A 16,694-nucleotide genomic window follows, 5' to 3' on the forward strand; every position below is an offset into this window, starting at 1 on the left:
TAAGGCAATAGAAGCATACGACTCCGTATGAACACAGGTTGTTCAGCAAGACTGCTTCAATATTCACGACCATCTTCATACCTGGGATCCAGACGATGGCCAATGCCAAATGGTTACAAATGATCAGATGGGAGCGCCTGCAGACAATCAACACCACCATAAAGGGATTCAATGCTATCAAAGAAGAGCTGAGGGCCATACGACTGATGACCCTGCAGAACAGATATGTCCTTGACATGATCACAGTGATGGAAGCATGACAAGAATGGGACATTGACAGAGGCCATAAAGTTGCTGATGAACCTGCATAACAAGATGGAAGACGAAACAGAGTACATTGCAGACAACAGTTGGTTTGCATCCATATTCTCATTGATTCCGCAGTGGATGGCAAACATCATCAGATGGTGATGTTTGGATTCTGTGTGATCAGGATAGTAATTGCCCAGTGTAAGAAGACAGCAAAGAAAGCAGTAGGAATGAAGATCATGATCGATGTCGAATCAGGGTTTAGACCCAAGGAATTGACAGATGAAGATGTCAGAAAATATATAGAGGCCAGCATTGTAGCATCTGAGGGAACGAAGTTGCTGTTTCCGAAGAATCATAAGAACTACGTAGGACATTGGGTCTATTGCAATCTGAATGGACAGTGCAGCTACATGGCCTGGAGTGTGGATGAACATGTGAAATCGGCCGGCACCCTGAGAGGGGTAATGAAGATCTGGACTTCGAAGAAGCACTTCTTCAAGAGAAAGTATAAAAATGTGGAAACCGGTGAAGAATTTGTCGATGAATTGACCAGAGGGGGGGTGTAGAGGAGCAGCTAAATGCCTCTACAGGAAGTCCTGCCCCCTGTCACCTGTATGCTGGAAGCCTAAAATTGTGCCATGCTTGACACCAACAGTTGTGGCCATTCCGTAAAGAATATTCAAAAGAAGGTACCCTCTGAGAAAACCCTACCAAATGTATTCCCGAAGAGACGACACTCTGAGGGAGGAACTCCCCAAAGAAATATGAAAAAGAGCAAAAGAGGAGCTTGTGACATCACAAAACATGAGCGTGACGCACTAAGAACACTGATGCATGATGCTTATAGAAACTGATGACGAAGTTAAGAATCGAGTAAGCTTTTATATGCGAAGAGAAGATTGCACGTGTGAAGAGCACTGCAGAAAATACAAACCGTTCAATGAATGTACAGATGAAGCAATGCAAGTAGACTAAGCGATCATATAAGTTGGCTATACATAGTGAATAGACTGCAGGCGGAGCCACCATCATATAGAAGCTGGACATCGCTGTCATGAATTTAGTAAGCTCAAACCCATGGAGAAGAAGGACCTAGAATTGTGGTGCAGTAAGAATTAGCTGAGATCGCAGACTTGAATGGTGAATCTGTCTGGCCTGATGTCAAGGATGAAGGCAGCCATGGCTGGTTATCTATTCTTGAAGGCGGTGAACGTGCGAAGCTGAATCATCCTTTGTTAAGGTGCTAAGAAAGAACACCAAGCGTTCCAAGTTTTATTAATTTAAGACATTTAATTGCTGCAACATGGTCCAAATCGTGGTCTCCTGTCACGTGAGCCAAGGATGGAAATAGAGTTGAGCATGGAGTCCTAGAAACAATGATAGTGCATACTCGCACTCCTTTATGTACCCGGAGATAAGAATACTCTGCAATGCCATTCAGAGACAATCTTCATGGCAGAAGGCATGGGTGATGAGAGACATTGGGCTAATTGGGTGGGGAGGTAAGGTCATGTCCACCTCCTGGCTCCTGGGTATGAGCTTAAGTGCTGCTAAGTGAACCGAATGTTCCAGACATGGCACGAATGTGCCAACCAATTCTAGAGGCCATATAACGAAGGGCCTTATAGTTTGGGGGCCAATGATATACCGTGTACTTAATAGTGTTGAAGATGACTTGCACTAGATGTGGGCACAAGTTGTCCACCTGACAGTAAAGATCCAATCACAACCCAACCCATTATAGAAAGCATACTTAGATGTTCCCCTTCAACCAATCACAACTCCTCGTAGGTCTTTCTCATTTGGCCTGTGCTATGATGTCATGTATGATGAATATTTACTATATAACTGTGATTTTTTATGAAATGTACGAGAGCTCGAGCAAACGTCCGTTGGTGTCCATTGTAACTCCCTGTTTTAGACAATTGATAATAAAACAGAAAACTTTGCCATCTATCTGAGTTGGTCGAATTATGGGGTGTCTGAGTTATTTTGCATCCCATGCACTGCATGCGTGTTACCTAAAGGGCTCTAAGCTCAGAATAGTAACACCTTTACACCTATGTGTTAAATTGTCCCACATACTTCTATGTTAGCGTGACATTTTTTTGTATGATTGTATTGAATAATACATTGTGTGAATTTTCTTTTAAATTATAATATATTTTATAATTACTTATTATATTTCTGGAATGCATGCTCTATTGAATATGGTACTGTGTTGATGCATAATTTAGGTGTCACCAGTAAAAGCTAAAAGGAATAAACTTTACGATTTGTATATGATGTTTATGTGATTAGAATGATGAGTAAGAGTTGCAGTTCACACATGATTTTTCTGGTGAGGTGTTATGTATTGATTTTGTAAGAAGTGCATGGATTCCCTTTATAATTTCCGGAGCTAATAGGTCAGAAATGAAAAACTATAGAAATCAGTTACACTATTAGTCCCAAATTGAGAAAGACATATTGGATGAACTAAAACTGTGATGAATCTAGTTTGTAAATCACCAATCATATGAAATGAAGTATTAATTCTGATGAAATGCGTTCAATGTACATTGTTAACGATTATAGAATACATAAAAAGTAGAGATGCTTACGACGAAGTTATGAATGAGATTGGATCAATATATTTGAAAGGTCTGTTCTTACTGAATGAACTACAAGAAATGTGTATAACTGCTAACGATTAAATCCTTAACAACTTAATTGGTTTGAATTGGTTGTACAGTAAATTGTTGGAATGAGTGAACAGTAACACCTGTAGCCGTATGTTCCTTTGCGCCGCTGTAAATTTTACCGTATTGCAATATTCTCACGTGCCACACAAAGCTGAACACAATATGACATTCTTCACATGTCTACAATGTTCCTAGAAACAATTGTGTTTTTAAACCAAACTCTTTTACTCTTTATTACTCTTTTTCCTCATACACAGGAAACCAAAATTCCTTTTTGCAATAGAGAAACACATTTTACTTCAGGCATGTGCACAACACACCAGAAACGCGCACACGTGTTTTTCAATAGGTACCAACATTTTAGTTCTCTCAAGAATCGACACAAAAAAACACAGAAAATTAACTGGAAACAAAATATTTAAAGGGCATTAAGGTTACTACTTATATAAAAAACTAAAGTCTACAAACATTGTGAAGGACATGAAATGAACTATTTCCCAAATATATCCAAAGTCCAACGGACTGCACATCAAACAATAACTCCACCTACAAGAAATCTTCCCCTCACTGGCTTTAGATGTGAGATTGCTGACCTCATTACAATAGTTAAAGTGAGTGTTGTGAAGTTTGGCTGCAGCCTGAGTTAAGGTTTGCTACCAAGTTGTGACTTGTTAAGACTGCGCCAAATGAGAATTTGCACGAAGATTTAGTTGGTTAACGTAGTTTCATTTTTATTACATTTTATATTTTATGATGCCCTTAAACTGACACGTGTTTCGGCTGCTTCCAGCCTTTATGAAAACTGGGCATAATCAAGATTTTGCGGTATCATGTGTCATGGGTTAGATCCCTCATTTTCTCGCTCTTGATGCAAAACTCGGGAGCGCGTCAGCTCGAACTTCTTAAAGCCAGCCCTTTGTGCTTTTTCATGAGTTAAGGTTTGATTCGTAGTCAGATGGACTTGGGTTATAGTTAGGAAATAGATCATTTTAACAGAGTAGTTCTACCTTAACATAAGCCTTTTCACCATTTCTAGTATTTGCTTTTGGGTAGCTAGCAAGTGACCTTCACTCCTTTTGAAAAAGTGTGCTTTCCAATTTCTATATGGTAGAAAAAAACATTATTAAAAGGACACTGTTACTTCAGAGCAAAATAACATAAGTCCAACAATTTGCCAGTTATGGTTCCTAAATTGCCTATAACACTGCGACCACTATGCACTGCTCAGATGCCACACGTGCCACCGCAAATTTCATTCTTGTACCCCAGGTTCTATGGGTCATGTGGAAAAAAAGAAATAAGGGAAAAACAGTACTAGCTCAGAGTGTCACACTCACTTTTAAATTGATTTGTGAGCCAAAACAAAGCAAAGCCCAATACGCTGTAAAGATGAATTAAAGGGGAAGTTTTCCCATGTTGTTGTGCACAGTGTGAGACATGAACAGCTGAGCATGGCCCTGGCGCAGTTTTGGTTCCTTTAGGAACCATTACTGGGATATTTTGGGGGATTCTTTTTTTTTGCACTGCAGCCATAATGTCCTTTTAAGCAAAGTGTTTTCACAGACGTTTTGTTTCGTGTTAATGATATACACTGGAATGCCACTAGGGCCATCATGTCCAACTCCCTTTACAGTGCAGGGATGACCACTGTAATAGTTATGGGGAGTGCCATACACATGTGTGTCAAACTCCTGCTGCAGCCTGTGAGTCACCACTGTAGCAGTGTAATCGCGATCCATGCACCATCACATCCACGGGGATATCTCCTGTACTAGTGTAGTTGAGTCCCATGAAACATCATCTGCAGGGATCAGCATTATACCAGTGCAGGGATCTTACCTATACTAGTGTAGTAGAGCACCATGGCCCATCATGTGCAACTCCTGTGACTTTGCATGAAACTGCAACTGCTGTATTGGTGTAGTACAGTCATGTAGATTGTCATGTGCAACTCTTGCTGTACTAGTGTAATGATGACGCCCCTCCCGCTTCCTCCTCCACTGCCTTTTGATTTTCGGCTATTAGTTGGCGCTTAGCGCCACCTTTCAACCAAAACTATTGCATTAGAGTACATTTGGGGTGAAATGGCATATGAGGAGGGACTCAAAGTTTGTAGGTGTTGTTTGGTTATTTACCCACCCATTGACTGCCCATGGCCATGCTATTCCCTATTGCCATTTCCACACACTTCCTGCCCCTTCCTGCCGAAAAACCCACCCTCTTGTGATCTCGTTGAGCTACGTTTGTCAAGCATTGTCATCAAACGTTGTGCTCATAGTGCCTGCCAATGCTTTTTCAAAGCAGTCTTCTGACTTAATTGGGGTTGTTAACGTGCTACTGCCTACTGGTGAAATAAAAATCTCTTAACCAGGTCTGCCATTCGCCACTCAGTTTATAAGCACAATGCGTGCTCTTCGCTGAAAAACAAGCATTGGCAAAGCCAACAGTTTTGGCTTGTGTATACGTTTTAGACATTTGCCAGGCACTGCTATTATATGCCCAGTTACTCGCACCATTTTACAGCAGCTACCATCGATGGCCAGTTAATACCACTATGGCAGTGCCCGGCAAATGCAATTCCGATGCCTACACAAAAGCCAAAACCGTTGGCAATGCTTGTTCTATTTTCTCGCCGTCCAAGGTTTAGATCCCCTTGGCGTGGCAAAATATACCACTTTCTAGGCAAGCATCTGTGCTATTAGACCACTACAATGGGGACTAGCACAGCATAAATATCTTTCAACGTAACATTACATATAGACATTGATGTCAAATTCTTACTTCAATGCACAGGTTACGACTATACTGATATAATAAAGCCATGTGGACTATCATGTCAAAATCAGGCTAGAGAGTAGGGATCATCATTGCACTTGTGAAGGGGAGTCATAGAGAAAATCATGACTCACGCTGTGGTCCAGGGGTTGACAGGGCACTAGTGTAATAGACTACCTTACCCAACTTCCACATTCACTGCCCTGTTTAACCTCCTTCTTTCCATTAAATACCACACATGCCTGCCAGCCAAACAGAACTACTGCCCATCAAACTCTACTCCTCATTCATCAACCCAACACTACAATCCAGTCTGCCCTTTCTCCCCAAGCCCATGCATGCATGCAGGTCAGAACTCAACAGCATACAACTGACCAGCATTACAACATTTTGGGTTCCCCTCTTGAAACACAAGCCCTTCTGGGCAATGATGCAACTCGCTTAAAATATTACTAGCAAACCGAGAACAGGTGCTTCCGTTCTGCAAACAATAACATTGCAGTTTTCACATCATGCCTTCTCCTCCTCTTCCCACTAGCTACAAATCTTGACTTTCTCTTCCAGAACCTAGCGTCACAAGGCCACATGGCAGAAGTGTCGATATACAAGTACCAGTTCAATTGCATTGCATTACAGGAATCTTGCAAATAACCAGGAAAGCAGAGGATATAGGAAAACTGTTTTCTTTCCACCCTGTTTAGTATATTTCTGGGCAGGAGTAGCCTATTCATTATGGGCGAGGGTGTACCGACCTGTCTGAACCCTCATCCATCATGGGCGAACAGTGCCAGCTAAGTGGAAACACTGAGTGCTCCCTCAGCTGCTTGTTGCATCTGAGGGAGAGCTCCTGGGCTGGCTTAAACTGTCAAAGGGAAATGTGGAAAAGACTGGGGAACTTCACGTTTGTATATGTGCGAGGGGGTGCTCCTGTCTCTCCCCTACACATACAAACGGTTTGTGGCACCACGTCTGAAGCGGTCCGGTGTGTATGTGCAGGAAACAGGAAGAGCTTGTAGAGATAGAGAGAGAGAGAGAGAGAGAGAGAGAGAGAGAGAGAGAAGTGTGTGTGTGTGTGTGTGTGTGTGTGTGTGTGTGTGTGTGTGTGTGTGTGTGTGTGTGTGTGTTTGCGTGTGTGTGTGTGTGTGTGTGTGTGTGTGTGTGTGTGTGTGTGTGTGTGTGTGTCACGCAGGGGGCAAGGCAACAGTAGCAATTTTTACTGGAATCTACAATAGATGCCCAGTAAGAAATACTGTTCATTAAACAAATGATATGTAGTATTAATGGCCTGGCTAGACTGGCATTTTAGGGCTGATAGTCTAGCCATTTCTTACTGTAGCATGCCTTTTTTTATTGGGCATCTATGATAAAGCAGGCATGTTATGTGTTAGCCATTACCTACTGAGTCATGACATTTTTTATTAGGCAGCTATGATAAAGCAAGCATGGTATGTGTCATTACGTGGCTAGACTGGCATTTTGGAGCTGACAGTCTAGCCATTTCTTACTGCGGCATGACATTTTTTACTGGGCATCTTTGATAAAGCAAGTATGACGTGTTATTCTGCGGCTATGCTGGCATTTTGGTACAGCCAGTCTAGCTATTCCTTGCCTTGACATGGCATTTCTTACTGGGAATCAGGGCTAAGCAAACACAATAGGTGTTTTTAAGTGTCTAAACTGGCTTACATGGTTCAGTCAGTTTAAACATGTTTTCTTATGGTGGTATGGATTTTTTAAAGGAAAAGCCAGCATAAGTATGTACTTACGTGGAGCTACTGCTATATATTGGCAGATCCAGCATGGACCTGTTTTCTTATGGTATAAATACTGGCATTATGTGCTAAACAAGCATGAGTATGCCGTTCTATAGGGATTTGGCAAATATTGGTGCATCCAGCATGGAAATGTATGGGCACAGCCAATGTGAAAATGCTTTATACTGACATATATTGTGGTTAGAGGCATCTTGAAAATGCGTAAGGAAATTCTCCTGAGCATTGTTGGTGGCATACATCTATTACAATTTTTGTATTGGAGTTATCCTATAAAACCAATTGCAAACTCTCTGACTTTTTACTCAATTTTTCACAGAATGTGTGCTCTATAGTGCACCATTTGATTGGTTGGTTAGGGTTTCCTCGCTGGGCTCGGTCGCTATGGTATGTTTGTGAGAAATATTTACGCCCCTCGAATTAAACCAGTCACCTGCCACCATGGTTTCTGGGCAATGCCATTTGCATTTCATAGGGCATGGCTACTTTTAAAAGACTTTCACACAAACAACTAAAAAGAAATCAGCGGTATAGAAGGGCTAGGTGTTATAGTCCAGTTTGAACACCATAAGAAAGATGTTACTGATGTATGACCTACTCTGTATTACAAATCTAAAAAGCGTCCCTCAGAGTAAGGCCCTCGAGGTACCTAAAATACAGTGTTTTCAACAGCTGTATTTCACCGCACCAGAACAAACCACAACCCATGCTTGGCTTTGTGGAAGCTAGAGCTAAGAAATAAATCCAGGCCTTCTTTGGGTTTATTGACTTCTAATGAGCGAAAGTTCAGAAGTTAAGTGCTCGTCTCTGACATAGGGCTAGCCTTCAGTTAAATTTTGGAATCCTGCAGCCAGACTGAATCAGCCCTTCATTCTTCTGAGGGTCATAAATTAAGTCCAATTAAATTAGCAGTTTTTCTCAAGAAGAGAAATGGCGCTGTGACCTTTACTCGACTTGAGAAAAAAATAAGTTTTTAATGGCCGCCAATGATCGGGGAGAAGGGACTACATGTAGTGCCTTCTCCTTTTCCATGGCGGCCACTCGCAGAGAGAACTCCAGTACGCGGCACTGCTCAGAGCCTTGTCAGGCAGGAAAGGCCCAGGTGAGGGCTAATTAGGTTGCTTTTTACAAGCTCATTGACCCTCGCCATGTACTAATGTGCATTAAACCCTTGCGATATTGCTTGCTATAAGGCCTATGAGGGTGGCTATTTGTGCACATCACTACTTGATTGGGGTGGGTGAGCACAGGCTGATTGGTATGAATATTGAAAAATATCGAGTGATGAGGTGAGTTTTGAGTCTTACAGGTGCTGGCAAGAGTACAAAGCAGGCGGCCTGGACTGCCCCTTTGCCTGCAGTTTAATAGCAAAAGGGGATGGCACTGCCCTGCTCATAGGTCTAGCACTCATTTGTAACATGTTGCCAGCCTGCAAGTCATAGGTTCAAACCCAGACAGGGCTAAATTAGGTTTTCATCTTTCCGATATTGATACATTGAGGACCATTACCCAGCTAATACCAATAAAGGGTGCATTAGGCAGATAGATGTTTTCAAACTTGTGGTATTGCCCTGCATAAACCCAGCAAGAGATGTTCAATCAGCATGTTACGGTAGAACAGGATCATACATTCTGCCTAGAAGCACTAGTGGCATGCTTGTGCTGAGCTAATTGTGTTGCCTGAAGTGAAGAAAGGCGGTGGCTTCATTGTGAAGACCGACGGCAACCAGGCGGAGGACTTTGGAAAGGGTTACAAATGGGTGGTAGTGCAAGCGAGGAGGGAAGCACTTTTACAAAGTAGAAATGGCTTAATCCGGAACTGATGTGGTTGACATTTTAAAGGCGGTGTAGTTGTTGCAGTACCGCAGGGTAAATATCGAGTTTGAGAGAATTACCTTTGGAGACTGTGCAATCATTGGCGTGGTGGGTATCTGATCAAAAGGCATTGAACATAAGCAGTTGAGTTGTGGTGCTGAGGATGTGTCCATCCGGCATCTAAGTCTGCATTCCTAGTGTGTGCTGGGATCTTTCGAAAGTTACTGGGTCAGGGCCTATAGAAAGAAAATAAGCTACTGGGTCAAGGCCTATAGAAATGAATTAGCTACTGGGTCATGGCTTATAGAAAGTGAATGAGCTACTGGGTCAAGGCCTACAGAAGGAGAATATGTTCAGTGACTTTGCCTGATGATTAACTTCCAGTGCTTGGCAGTGAGGTGATAAGAACAGCACTGCCATTCATAACTCTGGCTTTTCAGCAGAGAAATGCTTTATGGAAAGCCAGCTCCCATCCGCCCTAGCCTGCATAGTCAATGGTGAGGGATTGTGGCACTGGCGAGCCACAGGTTGCAGACCCTTGGCCTATAAAGATACTTAATTCAGGGTGAGCTAATCGGCTGGGGGGGGGGGCAGTAAGCAACATCCACTTTCCACAAAGGCATATCTGCCTGTTCAAGTCATCTTCCGGTCAACACAACAAATATTCTCTTGGGCTTTATTGTATTAGTCACTTCTGCTTCTTACTTGAGGCTGAACTAGTACAAGTGAGCTGTTTATTTTTAAAGCAAGAGTCCTGGGAGGGTCTCAACCCCAACAGCCCTGAATATTACTCGTCAAGCCACTATTAATACTCTGGGTGCCCTGTCTGCACTGGTGTCTGGAGGGTGACCTGCCAGCTTTGATGCTTCCCATGACCTTGATAAGTGGATTAATAAATATAGCCCCGGAACGCCAAAAATAAAGAGGCCAGAGTGTTTTGTAAAATCCCATTGAAGTATAAGGCCAGCACAGAAATGGTGATGTCAGACATGAGGCCTATTGAACCAAACACAGGCTTAAATCTCAAAGGAAAGAAAGTGGGCTTGAATTTAAAAAATGCGAAGATATATGCGCAATGCATTTCAACAAGGAAAAGAAAGACATGTGGCTGACAATGTTGTTTTACTCAATCCATGGAAAGCTACACTTTTACTTGAAGAGACAGCAGTGCGTACATTATCTTCAATGTACTAGCAGATTGTGCTCCAGTCATCGAAAGTGAAACCAAGCTCATTGCAATTTTAAGAAATAAAAGAACTTCCTTTTTCACTCATCCAAATGACATTATGCTAAGAGAAGTGCTCACTAGACTTTCAGAGTTTGAACATGGTTTTCTCGTATAACTGCCCTATACATATGGTCAATCCAGAAGTGATACTCATGTATTTTGCAACTGTGAGATTAAGAAGTACATTACATATGGGTATAAGGCCCAGGAGCCTTATAAAATGTCATGTAAAATGCATTATATCTGAGTTTAAAAGCCATTGCTTGCAGAATTTTTGCATGCAGCTGTTCATTTCTCCTAAAGATGAAACCTAACTTCCAAGACCTTTCCTCTGCTGTCCTGGAGAGAGAGGTCTGGTTGTCAAGCATCAATCAGGGCCATTACTTATAAATATATAAAGAAAAACATTGCTTAGATTTAAACCACGATAGAAACAGATAAGGCCATGCCTGTTCTTTCAGCAGAAGTGAACTTGAGGTCACAATTCCCATGAAATGTCCAGTAGTGGTGCAATCAGAGCCATCACAGGCCTTGGAGGGGGAGGTGAACATAAACATGAGCCAGCCTCTGGTTGATCACATGCTTATGGGTAAATGCAACTTTAGAGGACAAAGGAAAAGGCTGGAGTTGAATTAATAAAAAAAATACATATTATTGTATAAAAAGGGCAGCGTATACACCACAACGGTCATTCCAGACTTATATTAAAGGTGACAGTAGCCCCCTTTGAGCCATGCTAAAAGATTTATGTGTGATAAACATAATTAAAGTTATCAATAAAAATTGGATTTGGGCCTTCCCTTGATTCTGAGAGATTTGAAAGTTGGTGTGAGGGTGAAGGAAATAATTAACATGGGAACTAGGAAGTGGCATTTTATTTCACTGATATGGCTTTGGAGTAAATTAAGAAAACCCATATCTCTGCATAGGAAGGGCATGCCGACTTCACATTAGCATCATCTGATTTGCCTTAAAATGTAGTTCTTAAAAATATATTCATACATGTAAAGATTTGAAAAATTAGGGTACTTGCCATGTTGATAGATTTTAAGAGTTTTGAACATGCCGAGCCCACATGTCAGTTTGGTATGACAAAGCCCTCTCCTCCCACAGCTGTCCTAAATTCACACTCCCTGTCCTATTAGCACAATGGTGGGAGATGGGTGTAGAAAACTAAGCAATCCCTTTCACAGGAATCATGACAAGTTTGTGATGTCATTTGTCCTATAAGTAGACCAGTTTGCATTAGAACTGGGCTTTTTCACTTACTATGGGAGACAACCTGCTGCTGAACTCGTGCGAGAAATATCCAAGCAGAGAGGCACCAAATCTTGCATTGGAGACAGGAACCAGGAGGCATAGAAGCTAACTGGGATCCCTTGCAGGATTCAGAGGAGCATATCCTTGACTGATACCCTTGCTGTCCCAGAGATGCCCTGCTGTTCCCTGATGCTCATTACCAGGCCTCTCCTGTAAGTAAAGCTATCCACAAAGCCATAGATTGTGTAGGCTCTGCATATTTTCTAGCACTGTTTTAGTTATTTCCGAATAGCAAAATATCCTGTTCGTCTGTGTAGATCCTTAGCATATTTAATTAAAGTAAATCAATTAATTCCCCTATAGAAAACACGGGATGTGTTTTGTTGGCATTCAAAACCAACAAGCTCTTCCCAGTGTGTTCTGAGCCGATATAGACACAAAGATTTGCCAAAAGAATTAATACCAAAACCCTGTTTCCACCTGAGTGTGCTTGGTGCAAAACAAAATTTCCCCTTTGTTCTCATTGTGCAATGACCAAAACCACAAAGCCCTGACTGGTTTTATTTTTAGGTGTGACAAAACACAGTTTCCCATTGCTTTTCTTTCCCTCATATTGCATGTGTGGTAACAAGTAGAAAGACAATTTTTCCCCTTGAATCCTTCTGTCCAAAAAGTGCATTTTATCCGAATCCCAAAATGATTTTCCCATTGTGTTCCCACTCTCTGCGACTGGCCTTCAATTCAGAGGGGTCAAGTCTAATTGATGTTTGAAGGGTGGGGGTTGCTCGGATAAAAAGTATTATAACCAAATCAGCGATCACTGTGTGTCTTGAATTGTTCATATTCTGTATTGGTGAGTGATTTGACCAGAAAGCTGTGGGACATTGGGCCTGCATATCTCAGTATTATCTCTGTGTTGGTGCCTTTACGGAAGTCATTTTTGTTGTTGCGGTACCGCAGCACTGGTGGCTGATCTTAGTCTGTTTGTCAAATTTGGTTTAAATAAATTAATGAATATATATTCTTACTACACACCGGCCTGATTCCTAGTCCATTGTGGCACCATGTATTTGTTGGGGTTGAGTACGAGACGGGTTGGAGGCCTTACCAAATAGGACCTGAATCAAAATCATAGTGATTTGTTGTGCGCCACATTCGTTGGGGGGAAAGGAACTCCCTGAGTTGAGTGTGACCGTGTAATAAACCGCAACAAAACAAGGAGAAAGATCATATGCAAATCAGGCTTGGTCCCACCACAAAAGGGGCAGTCCAGCCCGAACTGCTTGGTCACATCCCTTCTGCACAAGACCATAAGCATCCCCAGACATGTTTTGGCCTTGTTTGGCCTCATCAGTTAAGGGTAGCTTGGGTCTCTAAGCCCAGCAGGCATGGGACCCACGTCTGGGAACACCTGTCCCACTCAGGGTGATTAAGCAATTTTCAGGGGGTCCATGGATCTGCTCACTTTAATCTCAATCGTGGGGCCTGTATTTTCATGTATTCAAACATTACATTTTGGAGAAAATACCCCGTAGCATGCTCCTGTAAACTCCTGAACCTCGCAATCGCACCTTAATAGACCCCCATGGGCAGCCACACAAAACATACTGCTTGACACCCGTGACACAGGCAGTCTTACAATCCGTGCACAGCGGCGCCACATAATCACAGCACAGCGACCCACCGCACAAGCATGTATGCTCTCTGGCCTGCTTTGCGTGGCGTAACATCCTGCACCCAAACCATCATGCACTATCAAATTGCCACACTGTGCAGTCACAAAACTACAGACTGCACATCATGCGCAGTCAGAGCCAGCCCGAGGCATGGGCAGTCTGTGCAGTAGCCCAGGGCCCCACTGTCAGGGAGGCCCCGCAGGTAAAAATGCCGGCCTCCACTATACCAACAGTATTGTTTTAAAGAGGGGCTGTGCGGCTTCCATGTGCCAGGCTTTCTTTTCTGTTTGTCTACTGAGGCCACGGTGTCACCTCCTGTGCCTCTCTACAGGCAAATACCCCCTCCCAGCGACTCATCAGAGGTTGCTGGCCCCATAATTACTGATTAACACTTTATTTCTTCTAGCAGAGCTTTTATAGTACAAGCGATTTATAATTCATGACTCATTTAAGGGACCATTGTTTTGGACAAGATGTTTGTAACGTTTCTGTGTTAACATTGCCATTTTCATTCCGAAAGCCCAAAGGAAGCACATGTTAGCTATCTAAAACTACGCCCACCTCCAAGTCAATTAAATGATATCACAGAAAACAGGTTTAAACTAACTACAAATATTTTCAATGATCATATTTAACACACCAAAAAGTGTTTATTTTTGGTAGAATATAATATTTTTATCATGTATGCACCCTGCATTTGTCAAAAATTGAAACACAAACAGGCACCTTTCCACACATTACATTTTATTATAAGTCTTGAAACTAAATTTTCAAACCCTAAAGGCTATTTTTCTTTCCTTTTGCTGAATTGCATTCTGGTATTCGTAGTCTTTCAGTCAAGATGGGCGGAATAATGCCACAATTGTACACTTTTTGTCTAACATATTTATATTAGTATTTATATATTTGTGTGAGTACCTCACTGTGGTCGTGTGCCGCTTTTCAGAGCACAGGTAAGGGATACATGTGAGTGGACAGCGTTGCTTTTTTTAGAGGGTGGACAAAACATCCCTTCAGTATTTGTGAGGCCGGCAAGCTTACTCACGTGTTTGGCCATCAGGATTTCACCCAGGTTGTTGCATTGCCAGTGTTGACTCTTACCCAGAAGACCACATAAAAACGTTATCAAAGCTCATGTCTCATTTTGGGATTTTGTTGTCCAGGGAATATTTCGCTATTGATTGCTGGGTTTAAAAGGTGAGGACCTTTCATACTTTGCCAGTGTAGCTATTGGAAAATCTGATCTCTCAGGTTATTTTATGGTGTTGGTTACTTTTTTTGGAAAGGCCAATGCCCTTTTGTCTTATGCACTTTCTTCTAAGAGGACACGTCAATTGAACCAAATGTGTATATTTCACTTTAAGATGTGTCCACTTACTGTGAGTTTTCATGAGTTCCAGCTTTTGATTTTCACTATGGGTCAAAGGTTCCCACACTGAGTGAAGCGAGAGAGGCATACTCCTCCCCAGGTTAAAACAACATATTTTACAGCACATGTTACAGCAACAATAGAAAAAAAAGTCAATGTACCTGACTGAAGCTATACACATATAATATTACAGCAACTGTCTCCTAACCTGCTGAGTTGCCTTTGCAACATTCTGGTATAGGATGCGCTGCTATTCCCACGCCCGGCATACAGTTTTGGCCTACTCACCTCCTTCAATCAAGGCTCAGGGGGTACATTAATGAGGTTCGCTTCTCATTTTGTAGTGAGCAGCACTTGATAAGCGTAAAGACTATCTGCTTGGAGGTTATTTCTTTTGACTGTGAAATAATCCTTACCTGTAGTTTCTGAAATAAATGCATATTTATTGCTAATTTGGATAATATGACCAAATATGCACACGATAGGATAATATGACCAAATATGCACACGATAAAAATAAAAACAATTGTGAAACTTCTGCAAAAATAGCAGTTAACTTCGTTTAGCAAAACACAATCATCATATTTTTTGTGATGCCTGCCACAGTCAGATGCTGTTTTCAAACCAAAGGTTCAAAAAGACCTTTTGCAAACAATATGTCTAACAATTACATCTGAGAAGAGATCTGTTTAAGTGCCTGGATTGCAGACTGGTGTCAAATCCCGACTTCGCCACGTAACCAAAGTGAGTGCTCCCAAGCAAATCCTTTTATCTGACTATGCCTTATCTGCCAGAACTAGAAGTCTCTATGTGGTTTTCAGCTCACTCTGTCTGCTAAAAATCCTCATTACCGGTAATGCCACATAGGTACATTTTAACAGTGACATTTCATATACTAGGCGTCACAGTATGCGTGCCAATGTGTTTTTAATTTAACTTCCCATGATACCTTTGCATACTGAAGACTCATTCTGTGATATCACGGATATCAATATTTATGCAAATTAAAGGTGCCCACACATCTTTTGCCACCCAGGGCCTCCCAATGTCCTGGGCACCGTCACAACCGCGTTGCAGAGACGTTTCACGTTGTCCAGACACACCTGTTTAGTTCATCCAGTTCTGTTTATTTCGTAGCATTTTGCGACTTGTAGTTTTCCATTTCCAAGTGTGCAAGAAGTCCGGCAGAATGAACAGCATTCGATGATCAACAGACACCTGGCAGCGAAGAACAGAACTCTCGAAGCCACGCTGAGCAGCGCCAGAGGAAGCACACACATTGCACAAGAATCCAACGCCACAGCACGCTGCAAACACTGGACCTGCCGCGAGGGGCGGGGCCTGTGCCCTAAAAAGGGGCAGCTGGGCGGTGCAACGTGCTGGAGCAGGCAAGGGGCGTGCCCGGTGGGCGTGGCCCGGCGGGCCTGTCATGTGGATTTCCACATGCTCCATCTGCTGCGGTAAGTAGGTTAGAGAGCTGAGAGAGAGCCCAAGGCGCGCACAGGCGGGATCTGTCCGGCTCGGGATCTGCTCGCAGCAAACCGAACGGGGAGAGAGCTCCAGGAAGAGAGCGACCCCGGGGAGGGAAGAAGCCGAGAAAGAGCCAACGCGAGGGAAAGGGTAACTAACACCTGCAAGACCCCACAGAGGACCACTGATCCTCCCTGCAAACAGGACTCACCCCGGAGAGAGGGCGCTGCTCCGGGCAGATCTCGCGGCAAGTTTTCATGAGTGGGGCCAGCCCCCCCTGCGCATAGCCACCATGAGAGGTAAGAGGACGTGTATGTTCGCACTGTGGTTCATTCGCTTCTAAGCCTCAGATCACACATTTGCGCAGTGTGTGCTTAAGACCTGCAAATCCCA

The 16,694-nt window shown here is 42.7% G+C and overlaps 1 protein-coding gene across 1 annotated transcript in view; it reads left to right on the forward strand.

Annotated features, from left to right (window-relative positions):
- Positions 1-16,290: 16,290 nt before the first annotated feature.
- Positions 16,291-16,694, forward strand: part of LOC138575680 (nuclear receptor ROR-beta-like) — a 131,363-nt gene continuing 130,959 nt past the window's right edge. The window contains exon 1 of the mRNA XM_069649501.1: positions 16,291-16,600. Within this exon, the coding sequence (XP_069505602.1) occupies positions 16,594-16,600 (7 nt within the window). The 5' untranslated portion in view covers positions 16,291-16,593. The remainder of the gene's footprint in view (positions 16,601-16,694) is intronic.

The sequence above is a fragment of the Ambystoma mexicanum genome, chromosome 1p (assembly GCF_040938575.1).
Source record: "Ambystoma mexicanum isolate Mex_15411 chromosome 1p, UKY_AmexF1_1, whole genome shotgun sequence".
NCBI classification, from domain to species: Eukaryota; Metazoa; Chordata; class Amphibia; order Caudata; family Ambystomatidae; genus Ambystoma; species Ambystoma mexicanum.